Source organism: Ursus americanus, chromosome 3, assembly GCF_024610735.1.
Source record: "Ursus americanus isolate L20-20 chromosome 3, mUrsAme1.1.p, whole genome shotgun sequence".
NCBI classification, from domain to species: domain Eukaryota; kingdom Metazoa; phylum Chordata; class Mammalia; order Carnivora; family Ursidae; genus Ursus; species Ursus americanus.
In genome coordinates this window covers 6863649-6886502 of record NC_142129.1, presented here as the reverse complement: position 1 = coordinate 6886502, position 22854 = coordinate 6863649, and the positions used below count along the sequence as shown (strand labels likewise).

The following is a 22854-nucleotide window of genomic DNA, read 5'->3' as shown; positions in this document are numbered from 1 at the left end:
ATCGGGGAAGAAATGGGCATGGCTCTTTGAGAGGATGTCTGAGCGTGTTCCTGAAAGGGAGCAAGCGTACTTGGGCTAGAGGGTTGGAGATACTTCCAGAGGGTCTGCTGGCTGGCTGAGAGAACTTGAGAACTCGGGACCAAAGGCAGATAGGCCGTGGAGAGGCTGCTTCCAGCCGGGGATGTGGACCGGGTCTGGACCAGTTGAGCGGAAGAGTGGAGGGCAGTTGCTGTGACCGTATGGTGTCAGCTGTCAGAGGGTGACAGGTAAAGTGGGGGGCAGATGCCACTGGTGACCATGGCGAGAGTTGGCAGCAGTGATGGTTTTTAAGATCACTGACTTGAGTTGATGAAACAAGGCAGTAGATTAACTTCTTTGCTTTATTAGCAGTGTTTTCATTTTATTCGATCATTTTTCTTACAAATAGTTTAGCATCTGTTTTACATCAGAAGGACCCTTCCCATAATTTACATTCTGTTTGCTAAATTTGCATGAAGTTAATTTTTGCTGTAATTTTAGATGCATGCCTATCAGGTGCTGGTAATCTTCTAAGGTCTGATGGCCATTTTAAAGCCCACTTAGTGATGATTTTTAAAGAATTTAGGACAGAATGTTTCTTGTATCTTACAAAGCAGGGGATGCTGTCCAAGGATGATTCCAGGTCTCTTCGGAGCCCTTCCCTGCAGAGCAGGCCGCAGCGTACCAGGCTGCAAGCCCACAGGGGTGCAGAGTGGAGAGGTGCAGGAGGGGGCCAGGATGGGGGAGTGGGGACGGGGACAAGGAGGCCTGGAGGATGGCCTGGAAGGGCTCCTGCAGAGCGTAGTGCCCACGTGCCGCACGGGCTTGGTGGTAAGTGCTCTGGGTCACGGCCGTGGGGATCACCGTGAGACCAGGAAAGTGAGGGCAGGCTGAGCCCAGCACAGGCCTGGAGTCCGGCAGAGCAGCTGGGCCAGAGGGTCCGTAGAAGCACTGTGGCCGTAGGATTTGGGGTACCATACTAGCATCTCATAATCAGAAGGGCAAAGGCTTGTGAAGATCAAGGGCCACCAGTGAGCACAGGTCTATTGGCTGCTGTTCTCTGTTCCCAGTCGCACGGTCATCTGTCTGTCCTGGTACGGGAGGGTCTGCCTCCTCTAGACGTGCCAGGCTGTTTGAGGTGTTCTCTCTCGCTGTCCTTGGGCGGAGCCGCGTAAACACTCTGCCTGTTGGTTCCTGACTGTTGGGTCATCCACATTACAAAGTACGGAGTGTTTTGATCTTTGTCGTACCTGCTGTCCGTTTTATCTGTGATCTTGTTTTAGTGCCCTAGTGATAGGACCTCACGTCCTTGCACGTTCGAGGCGAGTTTGCTTATTAACTCCAGTGACTCTCTCCCATGGTGAATTTAGGGCCGGCTGGGCTCCCCAGCCTGGAGCTGGCCTTTTCTCAGGCCCAGACTGAGGGCCACGGACTGGGGGGACCACGGACGGGGAGGGCTTCTGTGGGGCGCTGTCACAAAGTACCACGGACTGGCACAGACTGGCAGGCTTCCCTGGCAAGTGGGTCCTCTCGTGGTGCTGGAGGTGAGGGAACCACAACCAGTGCAGGGGCGGGGGGGAAGGCTCTGGGGCAGGACCCTCCCCCTCTCCTCCAGTCTCCGGTGGTCCCACGTGTTCTTGGCTTACGGCTGCATCACTTCCTTCTCTGCCTCCATTGTCACAGGCCTTCTCCGCCCCGTGTGACTGTGTCTCTCCTCTTCTTATGAGGACACCGGCCATACTGGGTTAAGGGCCCCGCTAGGCCAGTCTGACCTCACCCTAACTACATCTGCAAGGACACCATTTCCAAATAGGGCCCTGTTCATGGGGGACTAGGGTAGGGACTTCAGCATACCTTCTTGTGGACACAGTCCAAACCCCATCACTGTCTGGTGAGCAGATTCCCGCCACTCCTTCACCTGCGCCCACGTGTCAGGCCCCCGCCACACTCTCACTGCTCCCCACTCCCTGGTGTACCCCTGGATACACGGCGAGGATGGCAGCGCTGGGAGGGAACCGCCAACTCCCCGGAGATTGTGCCCGCAGGTGTCCGTGGCCTTCCAGGACCTGGCAGTGAGGTTCTCGGAGGAGGAGTGGCAGCTGCTGGCGGAGGGGCAGAGGGCGCTCTACCGGGACGTGATGCGGGAGAACTACGAGACGCTGCGCTCCCTGGGTAAGGAGCCTGCCCCAGCCCCGTGGGAAACGGAAGGGAGGCGGGATCCAGGACCAGGCAGGTCCTGAGTCACCCTGAGCCTGCCAGGCCTGAGTCTTATCTACAAAACGAACAGCGTTTGGTGGTGTTCTGAGCACCTCAGGCTGAGCCGAGGGCCTCACAGATCTTTTATACCGTTATTGTTTCCCTAGTCTGCACCAGGGTTCTGGGTAAGATTTGGTCGGGGCACCCCAGCACGGGCAGAACACTGAGCAGCCTGGTTTCTGAGCATCCGGCGGCCCCGCAGTTCTCGGGATTTGGGTGATCACACGAACACACACGTAGACAGGTGCATGCGTGATTGTGGTGGGTGGAGGCCAGCTTCCATTCCCAGGGGCTGTCCCTCCCTCTTTTCTTTCCCAGGGACAGATGAGCTGCTCCCCCTCTCTGCCTTCCTGTCTCCTACGGAGGCTGGAGGAGCCATGGAAGGCAGGAGCTCCGCTGGCGAGGGGCAGGAGCCTTCTAGGGGAGGAGGCCCCCCAGGTGAGTAATCTTGACAGATGAAGGTCGGGCCCCGTTGGGTGTCCTGGTCCCCCGGGCAGCCTGAGCCAGGTGGACTCACTCTTGTCCCTTCCACTGTGAGGTCCTCTGCCCCTGGCTTTACTCCTCGGGGAACACTGTGACCTCAGCCCTTGCTGTGCTCTATACCCAGACCTCTCTGTGACCTTTCACCCTTGGCCCCCCGGCACGCTGTTGCCCGTTGTGTGCAATGCTAGGAAGACACCTGAGGTTGCCTGTGGAGAGTATCCGCTGCTCAAGCCCCCCTTCCTGCCACTGACGTGCAGAGCCAGGCTGCAGCTCCCGAGGGCGCAGCCACAGGGCTGACCTCTGGGGGCCTCAGAGGATGGATGTAGCTGGGAGGGTAGGGGTGCCAGGAAGGGAAGAGGGCCCGGCCAGTGGGAGGGGGTGGGGAGGCAGCCCTCCGTGGCATTCCCATCAGAGAAGTACCAAGTGATGAGGGACACTACCTAGAGTCCCCAGCCCGTAGTCCCGGCTGTGCCCGGGGCGGGGCCTTTTCACTTCCCAGACATCAGTCTCTCCTTGGCCGCTGCCCGCGTGGCAGGAGGATGGCACGACACGCTGGTTGGCAGTCCTGCCAGAGCGTGAGTGCTGAGCTGACCGAGGGCGTGGGGGTTCAGTGCGGCCTCTCTGGCAGGAGGAGCACCCCCGCACAGCCTGCACCTCACTGCGCTGGTGCAGCTGGTCAGGGAGATTCCGGAGTTCCTGTTTGGGGAGGTCGGCCCGGAGAGCGAGAGTGGGAGCGCGGCAGTCAGCCTGGACGGGGAGCGGGGCAGCCCCGAGGGTAAGTCGGACGACGTAAGTTCAAGCTGGGTGCCGTGGGCCTGCGCAGCCCCTGCCAGACCCTGGGTGGAGTGGCCTGGGTCGCGAACGCCCCGGTAGCACGTCTGCCCCCGAGAAGGCATGGGTGGTGGGTGAGACAGTGGCGCCTGGCCTTTCTCGTGCTGTCCCATTGTGCCCTGTGTGGCAGGTGAGGCCAGTCCCTATTCTGGAGATGAGGGGGACGAAGCTGTGCCCAGTTTGCGTGGCCAGTGGGGCCCAGTCCCCCCCAGTCTGTGCTCCGCCCACGTCCCCAGAGTCTTGGTCCTCCCCCTGCCCTGTTTACCAGGTGCTTTCAGCTCAGACCGTACCTCCTCGAGAAGTCTGTCCCCACCAGCCCTGGCCTTTGAGCCTGCTCAGTGGATGGCAAATGACACAGAAAGTCGGGGTGGGGGGATCTTACCAGAGCAAGACTGGGGCTGTGAGTCTATGTGTCAGAGCCCGGGAATGACAATGCAGAGGATACTGACATCGGGTCATTGTCAATGGCACAGGGCAAGGAAGGGCCAGGATGGGACAATGTTGGGGGCATTTTACCCACTGCTGGGCTTAAGTCTAGTTTCACATGTCCTCTCCGTCCTCCCCAATAGCAGCTGTGACCGTGGAGACTTGTCCTCTCCGAGGTCTGCTCAGCTGCCTTCCAGACACGCCGACAGGCTGGCCGCGCCTGGCCGCCACATCTACCAGCAGCTCATCATCCAGTGATGTGCCGGGGGCCAGGGGCCAGGGGAGCCCCCTTCCCATCAGTGAGTACAACCCAGCAGGGGCAGGGCTCTGACCCTGGAGGCAGGGAGACTGGACTCTGTGCCCTCTTCATTATCTCTAGGACTCAGTTTCCCTTATTGCTAAAGTGAGCTGGCTCCCCAAAGAGCAGGACAAGGGCCCCTTTCTGTAGAGCAGAGAGGAAGTGTGATACTCGGTCCCCGAGCAGCTCTCTCCCAGCCCTGCATGCGGAGTCCTGTGCACTGACTCACCGTGAGCAGAGGGCAGTTTCCAACATGCAGGCCTGTCGGTGAGGGACACCTATGTGTGCCTGACCTGAGTCTCAGACCTTCTCACCAAGGCAGCCCTAAGAGCAGAGGAGGGCAAGGGTAGCCACTAGAATTTCTCCGGGGTCTCACTGTATTTCTAAAAATTCTTGCAAACTTTGCATTTGTTGGGGTATCTGTTTTTTATTTAAAACATTTTAAATGAATATGGACTAAAATTGGCACTCCTGAAAAACAGACCCCATTTAGCCTGTGATTTTAGGTGTCACCTGGCAGATTGGCTCTGGGGGTCCACATGCTTAGATTTGAGAAGCATGAGTACAAGTTTGGGCCCTGTGTGTCAAGGCTGCTGGACTCACTGAGCCAGAGTCAGAGGCTGGCTTTGGAGGGTTCCGAGTTATTCACAGCAAGCAGTCTTGGTGTTTACAATGACACCAGAAGGAAACAGGGAAAGGAGCCCTGCCTTTGCCGGGATGGACTCCCAGGACAAGCCTGCAGGAGCTGACTCTGCCACAAATCCAAGTTTCCAGGACTTGGCTGCCTCCCGGGGATGCGGGGGGCGCTGAGAGGCCTGTCCTCTAGGGGGACCAATCTGGGGCAGTTCCTCAGGGCCAGGAGCCAGAGCTAGAAAGACCTTTCTGTCTCTCCTCTAACAGAAACTGCTGACAAACCAAGATCTACAGAGAAGGAGGGCCCAGAAGCCCCAGGTGGGGAGCCCAGCCCTCCTACCTATAGCCCCAGCAGGAAGAAGGGCCACGGAAGACAGGAGAGAGGGACCCTGGGGACAGGTGAGAGGCTGGCTCTGCCCAGAGTGGGGTGTGCCCTGGAGCTGAGCAGGGAAGGGAAATGGAGGCATGCTTGGTTCACACAAGCCTGTCAGGTGGCCCTTTCATCTCGGCCCCCTGACAGCCCTGCACGCCAGGTGTCCGGGTTCACACAGGTGGGAATCTCAGGCCGTCTCAGAGTCCCATAGTCGCCATCATCAGGGCGGCCCTGACCTCGGCTGGTCTTGCAGGTGCCGTAGGAATCCCTTCTGGGAACAGCCCCTTGCAAGGCCTTATCAACTGCCTGAAGGAAATCCTTGTGCCTGGGCCGCAGCACCCTGAGCTGTCCCCAGGCTTGCTGCCTCCTGTCCCCAGCCAGGGCGCTTCTCAGCTAACCAGAGCGGAGCTGGGGCCTGGGAGCCCACCCTGGGGAGGTGAGTCCCCTGGGGACCTGTCTCCGGCCAAGGTTTCTGAAGCCCCTGAAAAGCTCGAATTGCCCTTCTGTAGCTGTTTCTCTGTAAATACGTCTTCCCGGAGGAGCACGCCCGGCACAGCTGCTCCCCTATCATCAGCGGCCTGTTTCTGGAGCCAGGTGACTTTCTTAGGAGAATGACATTTGGTCTGCTGGTAGAAGGAAGCTCAAAACAGACTTGGCTCTGGGTCCTTTTGTGTTTTACTTGTGCTAATACGGGACCTCTGAGCAGGAGCTGCTGAGCGTCGCTTTGCGTTGACTCTAAACGGTGCAGAGTAGGGGGTGCAAAGGGCATCGGGCGGCGTGGTGGGGGCAGGAGCAGTGAAGACTGTGAGAGGCGCCTGAAGCCTTTGAGCCTTGGTTTCCCCATCTGTGAAAGGGGGTCATTGTTCCCACCTTCAGGTACAGTGATGTATTTGCGCGTGTGTGTGCGTGTGCGTGCGTGTGTGTGCGCGTGTGTGTGTGCGTGCGTGCGTGTGTGCGCGTGCGTGTGTGTGTGCGCGTGCGTGCATGTGTGTGCGCGTGCGTGTGTGTGCGTGCGTGTGTGTGTGTGTGAGAACAGCTTGGTCCTCCTCAGAGAGAAGCTCTGCTCAGGGCCCAGGGAACCGCGGGCAGGTAGGGACCTGTCCACTCGCTTCCTTCTCCATGTATGCCCCCCCCCCCCCGCCCCCTGCCTTGAAGCCGCGCCTTCTCATCTCCCTCCTTCCAGTCGTCTGCTTCAGGGAGGTGTGAAGACAGGCTTTTTTTTTTTTTTTTTTAGACTTATTTATTTATTTTAGGCGAGGCGAGGCGGGGGAGAGGTGGGGGGAAGGGTCAGAGGGAGAAGGAGAGAGAGTTTCAAGCAGACTCTGTGCTACGTACAGAGCCCAACATGGGGCTCCATCCCACAGCCGTGCCACCCAGGTGCCCCAAGACAGGCATTTTTAAGCCAAGCACCAAGGAGACAGTGGCCTGTGCAGGTCTAAATCAGCTGCAAGAAGACCCACGTTTCCCGATTTCTGGCCCTCATCTGGACTGTCCACTTTTTGTTGTTTGTCGTGGCTGGGCTCAGGGCGAAAATGCCTTCCTTTTTCCTATAGTGAAGACAGAGGCAGTTTCCGGGGCTTGTCCCCTCCAGGGTCTGCTGAACTGTCTGAAGGAGATCCCAGAGGCCCGGCACAGGCATCCCAGCCCCTCAGGAGTGGGGGACCCACCGCTGCAAGAGGACCCAGGGGCCTGCCAAGGGAATTCTGGAGGTAAAGGCCATTGGCTGGGCAGGGGGGGTGCCCTAGGACGACATCTGTTTCGTTTCTCTGCTGCAAGCAGGCCTCCACATCAGGCCTCAGGCCCTCGCCTCTGCGTGTAGGTCAGAGTTGCCACATGTTAGGGACCATCCTTGTCGATGGAGTTAGGCAGGTGCTATGAGGTGTTTCATCAGTCCATGATCACTATCCAGGCTGGCTATTAGAGTAGGGCTGAAAGTTCCAGAAGGGAGGAACAGACCTTAGGGAGGGGGAGGCCGAGAACAGAAGATAGAGCTCTGGTCCTGTAGACGCTTGGGGCATAGTTTTGAATTGGGGGTTCTCGTCATGTTCGCGTGGGCTGGGGTAGCGTTTCCGGACACTGTAGCGCCCCCAAGACTCGGTAGCTTCTCAGACTGTTGGTAAAGTCGAATTGATACAGACTTGCTGGCCTTGGAGGAAAGAGCCTGATTTGGTGCCACCCGAGGAGCCCGATGTGGCTTCTCTGAGTAGAAACCTCTGGAGGCGCCCCAGAAGGCCCAGGGCAAGATGGGAGCGTGAGCTGCTCCATGTGCTGGTGTTCGAGCAGTGACCGCCTTGGAGCCAGAGACTGCGGTGGGGCCAGGGGCCTTGGGAGCCCTGTCCTGACCCTATAGCGCCCTCACGGGGGCTTCCCACAGAGCCCAGACCCCTCCAGACCCCTCCTCCCAGCCCTGGTCCAGGAGCTAGCAGCGCGCTTCCTGTGGTGAAGATGGAGGACGGCTGGGCCCAGAGCCCCCCAGTGCCTGCATCCTGTCAGCTCAGCAAGTGGACCCACAGCCCCTCTGCCACCAGCGGCCAGGGGGGTGATGGAGAGACCAGAGGGGTCCGAGTGCCCAGCTGGGGTCCCATAGCTCAAGGTGAGGCCTGGGGGCATCTCTTAAGTCCTCCAGTGGGATTCTCAGCCCCACCGAGGTTTTGCCAGCCCACAGGGAAGGGAGCAGGTCCTTCTCAGGCAGTGACTCCCCTCTCTTCACCCACATCCTCCTAAATCCGGGCGCTTGCCTGGGAGCTTTCCATTGTAAGGACTTCTGTTTACAGAGATTTCCTGCCTGTCAGGAAACTGGCCACTACATACATGTGGGTCTCCCTACCCCACCCCTGGTCAGGGGCACAGATTGTGTCATTGCCCTGAAACAGTGAATCGAAGTCCCCCACAGGGTGTCCTGCCTGGCAGGCCTCCACACCTGGTGTAGGACTCGTCACCCTGCTGAAGGCAGGTTGGGGCAGCCAGCCTAGGGCCGGGCCAGGGGAACGTGCCCGAGATGGTGATAGGGCCATCTCCCCTGTCCCAGCCGGCAGTGCCTCGAGCTCACCCCTGGAAGCCCTGGAGGCCTGTCTGAAGGGCATTCCCCTGAGTGGGTCGTTACCTCCCCAGCCGCCGGCCGCCTCTGGATTCCGGAGCCCTCAGCCAGGAGACCCCGGGTCTCAGAGGCCCGAGCTTCAGCCCTGCAGATCACACAGTGAAGGTAGACCGGGCCCTGGGCTCAGGGGTGCTGAGGATGTCATTAGGCGCTCTGCTCCTCATCCTGGGCCCCTGGAGGTGCAGGCCCTTCTATAGCTCCTTACTGATGCCTCCTCTAAACATTCCCGAATGTGGTGGAAGCCCAACTCTTCCTGCCCGCTGCCCCCTCTGAGGGCTCTTACTAACTTTCTAGTCCCATGAGACCAACAGTTGGGTTCACGTGGGTTTTTTAACCAGTGCTTGAGCCCCTAACCTAAGGGGAGACCCTTGTGGGAGATCCTTTGGGATAGGTGTTCTGGGTGCCCACCTCCAGCCCAGGGCCCAGGGGACCTCTTGTCCAGTGGCTTTCTCATGATGTCAGCTGTGCTGTTTCCTGCAGAGGTGACTGTGGGGCCTCTTCTGGCTCTGAGTCTGCAGGGCTATGTGAGAGGCAGCCCCGCCCTCCCCTCAGGTCCCCTCAGCACCCCTCCCAGCTTCTCCTCATCCAGCAGCACCGATGGGGACCTGGATTTCCAGAGCCCTGGGGGCAGCCAGGGACGTCCGCCTGGAAAAGGTGAGCTGGCAGGCCTGAGGCTGGGAGTCAGTCCTGGGGAAGCATGGGAGACCTCTCTGACCCAGCCCGGTCAGGCTGCCATGCCCGGCGTGTGGAGCAGAGCTGGGGAAGTGGAAGCAGGAGCAGACAGGGGACTTGTTGCAGGGTGGCGGTGGGTTGGTGGGGTGGGGTGGGGGTGCAGTATCCATTTTAGCGACTTGGCTCCGAAGGGCAGGACAACATCTGAGACCCCTTACAAAATAGAAAGAGGTCTTCTTTAGTGTCAGCTTCTTCCTTACCCCAGCCGTAAAGGAATGCCTGTAATACCGAACTGATCTCTGACTTAGGACAAATGTCCCAAGGTTCATGTAAAAGCACCTTAAGGAGTGTCTTGGTGACCTATGTCTCTCCAAGCCCCCCCCCCGCCCCCCGCCATGCGGAGGCGGCCACGGTGAGCTGTCACACCTCTTTGGAATCTTGCGGGACTCTGTAGTGTCCCCTCTGGACCTTTGTCCCCACTTGAATCATCCAAGCGCTCTTCCTCTGCCTTGGCCACAGACACCGGGTCCCCCGTTGCCCGCCTCTGTATCCTGCCTCGTCTGTTGGCTGCGGAAGGCCTGGAGCTGCCCCAGGACTCTGCCCTGGGCCAGCGGGAGCCTTTGGAGCCGTGCTGGGGCCTCCAGTGCCCGTGGCCACCTGGATCCCTGCACCCACTGTGGCCAGCCGCTCGCTGTGGGGGCTTTCCCTCTCACAGGCGGTGGCATTCTATACACAGCTTTCCCACCTTGCTTTTTTTATTATCTCCCTTTGGCACCTTCCTGAATTCTGTCTATATGTCTCTCGGACACTAGCAGCACCGCGTTCGTCCTGACCACTGCGCAGTACCCATCCACAGGGGTCAGCACGTGGCTTGTTTGTGTGGCCTCTGTGAGTTAACTTTGCTTTCTAAGGAACCCAAACCGCAGGAGAGTTCTTGCTGCCTTGTAGAAGCTTCCAGCCTCGCCGCCCAGCTCCCTCTGTTGCTCCAGAGCTCAGGGAAACCGCATCTGGGGCTTCTGTAATGGAACTCTGCCGTGCCAGCCCCACGCGGCAGCGCAAAGCTCCAGTACTCTCTCTTTCTTTGTGCCCTGCCTCGTCCGGCGTCAGCGAACGCCTTCAGGAGAGAGCGTGGCCACGATGTCAGCTCACGTAGGAAGGGCCTTTCCTTTTTCGGACTGTCCGTTCATCTGCTGCTTCCACAGCTCTGTCACTAGAAGTGCAATATTTGCAATTTATTTGTTTTTTCCCCCAAGTGGCCACTACACTAGCCCTGGCCTTCTCAACCCGCTACATCGTATCTGGAGGTGAAGGCACCTTTAGCGTTTCCCTGTGACTAGTGGAGGGGCCCTTACGGTGCTCGGTCCTCAGGGCTGTCTGTGGGCAAGGTAGCATGGTGGCCTCCCAAAGGTGGAGCGCAGTGTCCGAGGGAGCCCAGCCTGTGCCTGTGGCTGATGGCCCTTGTCACAGCCCACTGACCAGGTTCTGTGTAGATGGCTCAGACAGGTTGGCCTGCCCAGAGCCGGGACAGACACGTGGTGGGGACAGGGCATGACAGGTCCAGTGCTCTGTGCCTCCTCCTGTGGCCCCAGCTGCCCTGGACACAGGGCTGTAGGCAAGGCTCCTGGGCTTCGCAGAGACTGAGCTCTGTCCATCCAAGATTGCAAATGTTGGATTTTTCATAGGAAGCCCAGTGGGCAGCTCCCCACTCCAGGGCCTGGAGAACTGTCTCAGAGAGATACCTGTGCTCAGGCCACAGTCAGCCTCGTCCTGGTCCTCAGCAGGGGACAGGGGGCCCCAGAGAGCGGAGCCCAAGAACTGGATGGCAGACAAGGAAGGTAAAGCACAGCTGCCCCAGTGTCTGAGAGCAGGGAAGGGCGACTCTCACACGGCCAGCCCTGGCCCTGCCTCCCCACGCAGCTGGCCGGCCCACATCCAGCCCTGAGAGGAGAAGATGCTCTGGAAATGGCCTGGGCAGAGGCTTGTGTGAGGCCAGGAAGCCGAACAGTGCTGCCAGCCTCTGAGTCGTGGGTGGAGTCAGGGCAGGATACCCAGGGCTGCATCGGGCCTGGAGCCCGGGCCGGGCTGGGGCTGGGGCTGGGGCCGAGGCTGGGGCCGGAGATGGGGCTGGGGGGCTGGAGCCTGGGCTGGGCTGGGGCTGGGGCTGTAGCCAGGGCTGGGGCTGGGGGTCTGGGACCAGCCAAGAGGTGAATTGCAAGCCCTGCCATCTGCTCTGAGTTCAGGCCTGAGCCAGGGCCTCGGCAGCAGAGTACCTTTCGGTCCTGACTGTGTCGGCCCCCCATGCCTTGGTGTCCAACACAGTCTCTGTGCTGTGGGGCCCCCAAGAGTCCAGGTGGCCAGATGTGGGGATAAAGAGGTCCTGGAAGATTTGGGTGGCTCCTGGGAACATCTGTAGGCCTGGTGTGTGTCCCACACCTGGAGCTCATGTGCCTGAGAAGCCAACAGTGGCAGAAGCTAGTCTCTGTCCAGTGACTTCCTTGCCTCAGTGCCCCATGGGGCATTTCATCGAAACAGGGCTGAGAGGCGAGGCCTGTGAGTCAGCTCACCTGGGACAGAGTCAGGGGGAAGCACCCACCAGGAGCTTCCGGCTGGGCAGCCCCCAGGCGCTTACCTCCGGCAGCGTGCCCATCTGCTACCAGCGAGGACTCAAAGACCACGGGGCCACCAGGCCAGGGCCGTGGAGGTGGCTCCAAGATGGTGAGCTGACATCTGCCTTGGGGTTTCATGGCATGTCTTCCCTCCCAATAAAGTCTTCGACGAGGGACTAGATTCCCCCTTTAGTCTCCTCTGCTCCTTCCACCCCCGCCCAGTGCCCCGGCTGGCAGCCTGGGCTGCGTGCTGCGTGCTGGAGCGGGTGCATTCCCCAGACTGCTGGCTGCATGCCCCAAGGTGCGCTGAAGAAGACCGTAAACTGGATCGTGGAAAAGAAGGGGGGAGGATGGTTTTCAGCAGCTATCAGGTTTCTCTGGGAGACGACTGTTCTTTCCTTTATTGTAGTGGTTGCCTGGGGCCGTGGGGGTAGGGTGGCAGGGTGAGGGAATCTTTCTCCACTGTTGGCACTGTTCATTTGTACTTACAGCGGTGTTCCTTCCTAGTCCTGCCGGAGTAAGCTGGCAGGGTCCAGTTTATTTGGATAAATGTGGTATTTCTGAATATTCCCAGCAGAAAAGAACTGGCTCTGGGGAGCTTCCTGTGGACAGGACTGAGTCTCTGTTCTTGGACCACTGGTCCTGAGTGAAGCAAGTAGGAGGGGCCACCTGGCTCTAATACCCTGGGCCTGTCTGCAGCCAGCAGCTGGCTAGTACCAGGGACTTGAGACTCCAGGAAAGTTCCCTGCTGGCTTTGCTCCTCTCCACCTTCCATGGCCAGAGTGGGAGCTGTTCAGGGTCTCCCAGAGCTTGTGTGAGGCCGTTGGCTGACCTGAAAGGGGACCAGCTCTGCGTGCCTGTTCACTAAGGTAGACGGTCCTCCGGCCTGTCATCAGGCTGATGGACAGAATGTTCTGTTGTCATTTGCCCAGGTGCAGCCACGAAGCTGTCCCCGCTCCATTGTCTGGAGAACTCCCTGAAGGGGATCTTGCCTGGGAGGCCCTTACGCTTCGCCTGCTTGGCAGGTCCCAGCCCCAGCCCCAGCCCCGGCTCTAGCTCCAGCTTCAGCAGCTCAGAAGGAGACGAGCTCTGGCAGCTGCTCCCACAGGGTGAGCCTACAGGGAACAGAAGAGGCCAGGGAGCCATCTGCCCCCCCCCCTCACCGGGGTGCAGCCACTGCCCTGACACCGGCTTTGTGTTGCCAGAGAGGGACCGCCTTCCCGGCTGCAAGGCTCCTGGCCCTCTGTCCCCGCGCCCGGACGGCATCCCCACCGGCAGCAGCTCTGGAGAAGGCCCAGGGAGAACAGAGGCCGGGGACCACTGCAGGCCCAGTGCAGGTGAGCTGGGGGGCTCCTGGGAGGGGGCCTGTATTCTCACTTTGCCTGACTCTCGCCGAAGTTCTCTGCTTTTGTCTTGCCTGAGTTCCCTGCCAGTTGAGCTGCATCTGAGAGAGAAGGTAGGGCATCGTGCCCCAGGATTGTTCAACAAGTGTGTTGAATTAGAAAGCCGGGCAATGAACCTAATGTGTATATGTGCTCGCTCTATAACGTGCACGTCGTGTGCGCCGATAACGTCTGTTCACGTGTATAGTGTTGTGTTGGTCCCAGCCTATCGGAGGTGGCGCTCTCCCAGCCCATGTTACTTGTAGGGAGCCCCGTGGACATTGACCCCTCTGGGGCTAGTCCTGTGGCTCTTATAATCATAGGACGCATGTCAGCAAAAGCCATCAGGGAACTGGGAGGAGCGGGACTTATTACTGCAGTCCCCGCGGGGCACGCAGCGTGGTCGCAGGTAGGGAGGCAGAGCGAGAGCAGCGCACGCACCTGGGCCTCAGCCTGTGTTTGGTTCCAGGGTGGGGTGTCCGGCGGTGGGTTCGCTCTTTACTGGTGAATTCAAAGCCTCAGAGCGGGAGTTAGGGCACGGGGAGGGAGAAGCGGGGGTGCTCAAGTGGCCAGTTACCTAAATGTAGGTGTCGCTGGGCCTTCTGACCGAGGGACATTCATGGCTCAGGTGGGGCTGATTCCTTGTCTGGGGGTTTGCTCATCGCTGTGTCGGGCAGCCAACAGTATGTTCAGCCAAGACAGATGTCTTCTGAATGGACGGCGCAGCGATCCAAAGCTCTGAGTCAGGCACTTCCACTGTGTGTCCGTGTGTGTGTGTGTGTGTGTGTATAATGAGGATGATCGTAATATACATTTTCCAAATTCGACAATAAACAAAAGCAGTGTCAACAGGGAGATTCTCCCACCTGGGAGAACTTAGAGGTTGTCCTGCCGTGAAAATGCTGCCTGCTCTCCCGGCAGCCTCGCTCCTCAATGCAGGCCCGACCCGGTGTTCCTTCCTGCAGGAAAAGCAGAAGTGAAGACGGGGGGCAGGTCCCAGTTGCCCTGGAGAGATGTGTACTCGGAAATCCCGGGCCAGCCTGGCCCCCTGGGCCGTGCTGGAGGAGGTAGGGGTGCGGTGAACAGTCGGGGACGGGAGCTCCCTCACGGCTCAGTGGGCCTAGTGGGACAGGGCAGAGTGGGCTGGGCACCGACCAGTTTCCCGTGAACCACGGGGCGCCACCAGCACGTGCCTGGGGGACCCTCACTGGGGTGGGGCCTGCAGATCACAGCCTCTCTGTCTGCTCCCTCCGGCCTTCACCTCGGGCTAGAGCCAGAGGGGTCACTCCCTGGGCGCAGAGGACTCCAGAACTAATCCAGTGCACCCTCATCACACGTGCCCCAGTGGGCCATTCGGCCAGGGTTAGACTCCCTGACAGGCCAGGCGTGTGTGTCCTGCATCCCATCTAACCAATTTGTGAAAGTTGAAAGTTCCATTTTTTAGGCCATGTCCAAATACCCGCAAATCAGATAGGGGGCTATCCCAGGTGCTCTGTGCTCTTTCTGCAGGGGCAGCTGGAAACCCCTGCCCTGCCCCTCAGCCGGAGAAAAGGCCCGGGGCGGGGCCCTGCCAGCCTCTTGGATCAGCCCCTGGGTCCCTGTCCTGGAAGCCCAGGGTCAGTGAAGAATCCAGGGGTCTGGCGCCTGGAAACGGAAGACCAAATGTTGCAGGTGAACTGGTGGCTTCCCCGTCCCCTCAAGTTGTCAGGAGCCCTGCGGGCACAGGGTGGGCAGAAGGTTGGCATCTGCAGTGGTCCCCCGCCTTCCTTCCCTGCTAATCAGCTCCTTCCCGTGGGGCAGGCTGGCCAGAAGCCTGGGGGAAGCTTGTACCTAGCAGCCTTCCAGCTCGTTCTGTCATAGGCAGGAAGGGTCTCACCCTGAACTCCAGGTTGCTGTTTCATTCAGTGTTTTCTCACAGAAATAGCAGTCTTTTTCATAAAAGTACTTTCTAGAGGCAAGCCTACTAGTGTAGATGACCCCCAGAATCAAAGTCTGGGGTTTGAGGAGACCTTCCAGAGAGATGAGGAAACCGGCCCAGTAGTGTTGAGTGACGTGGCCCAGGGCGTCCGGAGAGACGGGGGTCTGCCTCACACCTGACCCCGAGGGAGCTCCTCCCCGTACCTGTTAGAGGCACGGAGGGAGCGCGTGGGGCTCAGTCTCCTGGCTCGCTGTGGGACCTGCGCCGAGACCCTCACCCCGGCCGCTTGGTTGGAGCTCCATGGCTGGCTCACCGCTTCACTGCTCTGGAGGCACAGTCCCTCAGGTTCGGGTGGACCCGCCACGCTGCCAGCGTCCTAGCCCTTAGCTTAGATCCTTCCTGAAGACGCTGACCAGGCAGCATTCCAGGCCATCGGAGGTGCCCATGGTGCTCCTCAAGTCACTTCCTTCTCCTCGTGCTTCTGTCTGGAGCCTGGGCGTGCTGAAGAGGGGGCAGAGCTGGGCTGGGGTGCAGAGAAGCGGGGGAAAGCAAATCCTACCCCCCAGTCCGGCATGGTAACCAGGCTTTCATGTGAGGTTTGCCTGGGGTGGAGACCAGTTCCAAGGGGCCTTATGGTGAAGGATTAGGTGATTTTTTTAAAAAGTTAATTTAAGCTCTAAAATGCTCGGACTGTGACCTCAGAATAGGGAGGGCGGAGGTCAGGACGGCTGTGCTGTTGAGCAACAGTGCTGGCCCTGCTGCAGGCCCCTGGCCACCCCACTAGAAGCGTCCCTGCCCCAGGCTGCTCCGGCCCTCCGGGCCCCTCTCCCGGGTGCTGTCCACAGCCTTGGCCTCTTGCTGTCTGCCAAGCCTGCTCCAGACCCTGCCCTCTGATGCGGTAGGGCAGGGTTCGGTGGTCTGGGATGCCATTTGCTCTGAAAGGTGGTCCTTTTCCTAGCAGATGGCAAGGCCACTGACTGTCCTAGGAAAGCTTGAGACCCAGTCCATGGTTTACCCTGTCCGTGAATTTGGGGAGCAGCCAAGAGATGTGCCCCCTTTGATGTCCTGAGCACTGGCATCCGTATTCTTGAGCCTGAGTCATTTCCGTCCCGTCTAAAGCCAGGCCTCAGTGCTGTAGGGGCCCCTTGCGGGGAGAAAGGTTCTGACAGCCCGCGAACTCTCACCCTGTGTCCTTGCTTTGGTTTTAGCCGGGACCCACGGGAAGCCACTTCCCAGAGGCCTGCCAGAGCCACCCCCCGCAGCTGCCCTCCGCCCGGCTTTGCCGCAGGCACCCCCCCAGCCGTGCCCCTGCGGAAGCTCTCTGCAGCCCGAGCTCCGCAGCCTCGGCGCCGCCCTCTCGGAGAAGCTGGATCGGCTCGCTGCGGCCCTGGCAGGCCTGTCTCAGGAAGTAGCCACCATGAGGACCCAGGTGGATCGGCTAGGGAGGCGCCCTCGGGGCCCTGGGCTGAAGTGCCAGGCTTCCTGGCCATGGGCCCCCTCCCGGGGACCTCGCTGGGCCAACGGCCCTGCTCACAGGCACCAGCCCTACTGGAGACAGAAGGGCCCCGCCAGGCCGAAACCAAAGATCCTGCGTGGTCAGGCGGACGGAGGCAGGGCTGGTGACGCCTCAGGCCTTTCCTGCCGAAGGTTCCGCCCAGTATCTCAGCTGCCTCCAGATGCCCCCACGGCAGAACCTTCTGGGCCCCACTCCAGCCCTTCCCAGCAGCCACTCTCAGCACGCAGCTGCCGTGCCGTGGTGCCTGTGCATGCCTCCCTTGGACACACTGGGGGTCACCAGAGTCCCCCCACCCCTTCAGTGCCTACTGCCTTACCCCCACAGGTGGCTTCGGCACCCAGGGTCGATGCAGAGCCGCTGTTTGCAGCAGCGGTGCCGCCTGGGGCCCGAAGCCGGCCCAGGGATCCCAACGGCCTGATGGCGGGGGTCCAGAGAGCCCTTGAGGTGGAACTGTGGGGTGGGGAACACAGGGCCCCGAGGTGGGGGGCCCCTAACCACCTTCTTCATCAGCTCAGTCCTGCTGAAGCTGTCCCCAGCCTGGCCACTTCTCCTAGGGGCTGTTCCGTGCCCTCGCCCTGCTCCAGCCGAACCTTCCCCACTTCCGCGCCATGAAGGGGCTGAGCACCCCTGACTCCAGGACGCTGTTCGCTCAGGGAGGCTGCTCTTCGGGGTGCATTTCTCAGCCACGCCTATGGCCTTCTTGGCTCAGGTTCGTTCAGATGCTGCTTCCCCGTCTTGTCCTTCCCCCCCGGATCGGTCCTAGCTTGCAGGTGGCCGGTGTGCCCGCGCGCACGTGCGCACCGCGTTTGCCTAGACGCTCCAGCAGCCGCAGTGGGACCACGAGCGCCCTGCTTCCTCGCACCTGCCCTTCCTGATCTCAGCACTGAGGAGGGCTTGGCCCTCGCTTTCCTGGTACGTCAGGCGCATGGGTTTCACTTGGAGAGAACCCTGCCCCTCGGCTGAACCTGCGTTTGCCCGTGTGGAGTCTAACATGAGAGAAGTGGGGTACTGAGAGAAAGGCCCTTGGCTCCTAGGAAGGGGCCCCGCGGGGCCGGACCGGGACCGCTGTTGGGTCTGTTACCAGGATGAGGACCTAGTCGGCTCAGCTGCCTGCCTCTCCACACCCTCGAGAACTCCGCGGCCTCCCGGAAGGCTGGGAAGATCGGCCGCGGAACAGAATTCGCAGATGGGTCCTTGGGAGAGCCCCGCACATTCTACCGTGAGCGCAGCCCACAGACCGGGCAGGGTAAACAACCGACACTCACTCCCACAGCCTGGAGGCCAGAGTCGGGGGTCAGGATGGTGGCCGGGCCGGTTCCTACTGACGTGGTGAGGGGGAGTTCGCCCCAGGGCTCCCTCCTGGCTTATCACCGGTCATTTTCATGTTCACGGGGCTTTCCCCCTTTGTGTAGGGACAGTGACCGTGTCAGATGGGGCCTGCCCTGATGCCCTCACTGTGACTTGATGACCTCTTTAAAATCCTATCTCCAGATAAGGTCACGTTCTTAGGTACTGGGAGTTAGGACTTCATCATGAATTTGGGGGGCACGATTCAAAGGATAACACGTGTAAGGGACTGGGTTAGTCTTCTTGAGTTCGTCTCGGGAGAAGAAGGCATGACTAAGGTGTCTCCAGGCCAGAGGGGCCTGCTCTGGGCCCCACCCCTCGCGTGGCACTCGGTCGTGTATTGGGAGTACTGCTGTGGCTTACCTGCCTCACATCCTTCCCCAGGGTCAGATCTTTTCCCCCAGCCTTATGTTCCCACTTTCGTCCTTACGAAAGGTGAAGGTAAGAAGAGGTGAAGAATCTTCGGGAATTGTCTGTGTACACGTTGCCCAGGAGGGGCCGCCCGGCCCGTTCTGCTGTCGGGGAACACAGGTGCCGGTGCTGAGGCCAAGCCAACGCGGGGCCCAAAGGGGCCGTAGCCCTGTGGCTGCTGTGCCTGCTCGGGCTCGCGGGACACGCGCAGGGCCCGGCCTGTGCTCCCGGTCGCCCCCGTGGCAGCAGTGCAGGAGGGAAGGGCTGGGCTGACAGCCTGTCCCTGGATGGGCTGATTGCCATGTGTTCAGGACTGAGTCAGTCCCAGGAACCGGCTCGGAAGCTCATGTCTAGAAGGTCACGTAATTGGATGCTTCGAATAGGCAGTGTTTTCACATCTAGCCGCAGTTGACAAGAGAATAAGGAATAGAAAACTTCTAGATTTTCCACCCAAAGACCTCAGGAAGATGAGCCCGTTCCTTTTCAGGCTTCAGCGAGTGAGGCTGGGCCTGTTTCGGAGCCCGTGGAAAGGGGAGGACAGGGCTGGGGGAGGGGGGCGGAGGGTGCAGTCAGGAGCAGAGTTCTGGGCGCCCCTGCTCACCTGCTGGGTGACCCTCCTTGCAGCCTTCATCTCCGCAGCAGACAGGGATGCTCGGGGTGAGCCCGGTCTCAGTGGTCCAGATCCCATCCAACCATGTAGGAAGTTCAAGTCTTTGTTTTTTCTTTTTGTTTTTTAAGAATGTGGAAAACAAGTAATAAAATGAATGGTGAGAAGCTTCCTGATCTGCGTGTTTGCCTCACAGGTGCACTGCCGCACAAGCACAAAACCCTTTTACGGTTGTTAACGAGAAAATCGAGACTCACTAATTTGGTGGGACATCTGTGTGCGGTTTAGTCCGTGTGCATCTCCGTCACCTGCTTCACGAGGAAATGCGGTCTTTGGTGAGGAGGACAGAGGGGCCTTTCTGAACTCAGGAATTCCAGGGGTCTGGGGGGGCAGGGGCGGGGAGAGCAGAGAAGGCTCTAACTCTGCCTGCCCTCTTGGTGGGAAGTCGCTCGGAGAATGGCTCCCAGCTGACCCGGGTACAAACCTCGCCCACCCCGAGCTCAAGGCAGGGGTCCTTGAGGACTGCCCTCTGCTGCCTTCCAGCCTGAGGCCCGGAAAAGTGAGAAGGGGCGCAGCCTATCAGAGTCTGAGCGGGCTCCCCACAGCCTCCAGGCCAGCGGCGGAGGGCTCCAGTGGAAGGGGGCTGCCGTGGGGTAGGAGTGCGCATGGACCACAGTTTGCTGCCCGATGCCTGATGTCACCACTCCCTCCCGGAGGCGCTTGGCACACTGGCAGACCAGACTTTACTCCACCTTTCTGTGTCTGTTCCAGACGTGGCTTCTGTAAAGAGCCTACAGTTGGATTTTATTTTTTAATCCAGCTGGACAAATTCTTTTCTTTATTTAGAGCCCTTAATCCATTTATGTGTAATTATGATAGATTTAGATTTAAATATACAGTCTTATTTTGTGCTTATGTTTGTCTCGCTTGTTCTGGGTTTTTTCTTCCCGTTCCTGCCTTTTTATTTTATTTTTTTTAAGATTTTATTTATTTGAGAGAGAGAGAGAGAAAGGGAGGAGCAGAGGGAGAAGCAGACTCCCCGCTGAGCACAGAGCCTGGAGCGGGGCTCTATCCCACGACCCCGAGATCATGACCAGAGCCAAAATCGAATCAGATGCTTAACTGACTGAGCCACCCAGGCGCCCCTCCTGCCTTCTTTTAAATTGACAGGCTTGTGGATTTTGTCTGTGTTTAATCATTTCATCTTCCCTCTACTAGCCTCAACATTTAAAGAACTAGGAGGAAAAACATCCAAATTTACAATCATATTTGGGCATTTTTAGCATATCTTTTTCAGAATTTGACAGAAGCAGAGCAGGAAAGATATAGATTTGAACAAGCCAACTAATGAAGTCGGCTTGATGGATGAATATATAGAACACTGAACCACAGAAGCCCAGTATATACCCTCTGTTCAAATATACACAGGACATTTATAAAAGTGACCGTATCCTAAGCCCTAGACCAGTTTAAACAAATTTAAAAGTACTAGGATTATACAGAATATGTTCTCTGACCATATTTTACTATCAAGAATCTTTTATTGCTTCCATACTAGAAGCAATTTTTTTTAAAAGATTTTATTTATTTATTTGACAGATAGAGACAGCCAGCGAGAGAGGGAACACAAGCAGGGGGAGTGTGGGAGAGGAAGAAGCAGGCTCATAGCGGAGGAGCCTGATGTGGGGCTCAATCCCACAACGCCGGGATCACGCCCTGAGCTGAAGGCAGACGCTTAACCGCTGTGCCACCCAGGCGTCCCTAGAAGCAATTTTTTTATGAGAAATTCTTATATATTCAAAATCAAGCATTAGGCTCCTTGATAACCCATGTGTCAAAGAATAAGGTATAAGAAAGTACCCTGTATCAAACCTTGTAGGAAGCTAATTCAGTACTTAGAAACGTGACGGCACACACAGGTATGTGAAAAAGGAAAGGCTGGGAATTTGCAAGGAGGTACAAATAGGGTAGCAAAGGAAATCCCCCCCCAGAAAGGTAAGGGCATGTAAAAAGAAGAAATCCGTGCAGCAGCATACATAGAGTAGATCCAATCAAGAAAGCCAAGAACTAATAAAACCGACCGGCCTGTGGTGTCATTTATCAATTAACAAAGAGAAGGCACAATAACCAATCTCAGGAGTGAAGAAAGTGACATCACTACAGAGGCTCCTACAGACCAAATAAAAGAATACATTTCAAGCAACTCTTTGCCAAAAGTTTGACAATTCAATTACAATATACAACTCCCGCGAGAATACAACTTAACAAAACAGACTCAAGAAGAAATAGGAAATCCGAATTGTTCCCTATCATGGAAAAATTGCTTCTGTGATCATACATTTCCCATAAGGGAAGCTACAGACCCAGGAGGCTTCCCTTGTAAATTCCACTTCACATTTGAGGTTATTTCAATAATCAGACTGTATAGGAAGTTCAAGTCTTTATTTTTTTTTTAAAAGAATGTGGAAAATAAGTAATAAAATAAGTGGTAAAACTCTCCCGGTCTTCACCTGTGTTCTTCCCACAGGTCCACCGCCACACAAACATAGCGTCCCAGAGAACACACTTTTTGCTTTCTTTTATGAAACTAGCATAATCCTGAAGCCAAACTTGAGGACAGTACCAGAGAAAATCACAGGCTAAGCTACAGTTACGGAGCAGCAACAATTCTAAAAAAAAAAAGTTTATCAAACAATCTAGCAGTTTATAAAACGAAAATATGACAGAGTTGGGTTTCTCACAGAGGTTCACAGATGGTTTTAGCATTTGAAAATCACTTGTGGTAATCCACAGTCATGAAGGAAAGCATCATGTGGTCATCTCTATAGCTGCAGAAAGATCGTTTGATAAGAGCCAACATCCATAAATAAATGAGGATGAGAAAGGAAATTTCTTAATTTGATAAAGATTATCTACAAAAAAAAAAAAAAAAACGAAACCCAACCTTATAGCAAATAATACTTAATGGTGGAATATTGAAGTGTTTGCTCGGATCAGAAGCAAGAAAAGGAGCCCACCCTTATGCTCTTATTCAGCATTACAATGGGTGTGCCCGGATAGTAAGACAGGCAAAAAGAAGGTAGGAGGACCAGAAAAGAAAAAACAATAGCGCCATCACTCACAGGTGATTGGACTATAAACATAGATAACCGAAAGGAATCTACAGATAAATGATTAAGCTTAAGAGTTTATAGGGTAACTGGCTAAAACCCAATATGCTGAAGTAAGTTGTATTTGCATGTATCCACAACTAGCAGAAAAGAAAAAATTAAATTTTCATTTACAGTAACACAAAATTCAAGTATCTAGGGATAATATCCACGGAAGATTTATACGGAGAAAACTATTGGGCACTTTTTAAATGATTTTCTGTTCTTTGTTCCTCAGAACACTTTAGGTAGATATAAATTAGATTATTACCAGTCTTACTGAACAGAGGAGGAAACTGAAGCACAGAGAGGTTAATAAACTTGCTCAAGGTCACACAGCTGGTGGGGGATTGAGCTGTGCTGGGAGCTGCGGTAATCTGGCTTCAGAACATGGCAGGGGAAGAGCACCCTGAAGGCTGTGTCTTCAGGCTGGATCTGGTCGAGTCTGAAGCCGTTCAGGGAGGAAGAAAAAACATCCACGTTTAACCTAACCTGCAACATTTATTTGTATATTTGTTAACTGTCTGCTCCCCGCCTCCTGTTATAAATTCTACCAATGAGAGCAGATGCGTATTGTTCACCCACCCACACGGGGTGGGGGGGTATTGGGGGGCAGAGTTGGGGTTCGATAAACATGTGCTGTATTTGGATAACGTTTTCATCTGGAATTGGGACTCCGGGGAGCGAGGGCCTTGGATTCTAACTGATACTGCGAGCTGGTACCATCGGCACTGGCACCGGGAGCTCAGCACTATTTCCCTGTGTTAACAGGCTGGTCATGCCTCCTTACAGGAAAGAAGTTAGAGATGGCTTCCTTCCTAGTCCTGGAGC

General features: G+C 57.1%; 1 protein-coding gene across 6 annotated transcripts; it reads left to right on the top strand.

The window, feature by feature from the left end:
- Nucleotides 1-1801: 1801 nt before the first annotated feature.
- KRABD3 (KRAB domain containing 3) lies at nt 1802-19750 on the top strand. Of its 6 annotated transcripts, none has more exons than XM_087860716.1 (18): nt 1802-2190; nt 2593-2712; nt 3386-3532; nt 4158-4313; nt 5213-5344; nt 5572-5754; nt 6872-7027; nt 7693-7911; nt 8347-8520; nt 8896-9069; nt 10770-10922; nt 11620-11802; nt 12626-12802; nt 12899-13030; nt 14041-14142; nt 14585-14746; nt 16202-19209; nt 19418-19750. In XM_087860716.1, exons 1-17 carry the CDS (start codon nt 2157-2159, stop codon nt 17119-17121), a joined length of 3324 nt encoding a protein of 1107 aa, XP_087716842.1. In that variant the 5' UTR covers nt 1802-2156; the 3' UTR covers nt 17122-19209; nt 19418-19750. The 6 variants fall into 6 exon arrangements, with proteins under 6 accessions (XP_087716842.1, XP_087716843.1, XP_087716840.1 ...); XM_087860717.1 differs by having other exon boundaries at nt 1923-2190; nt 4161-4313; XM_087860714.1 differs by having other exon boundaries at nt 2067-2712; nt 4161-4313.
- The last annotated feature ends 3104 nt before the right edge of the window (nt 19751-22854 follow it).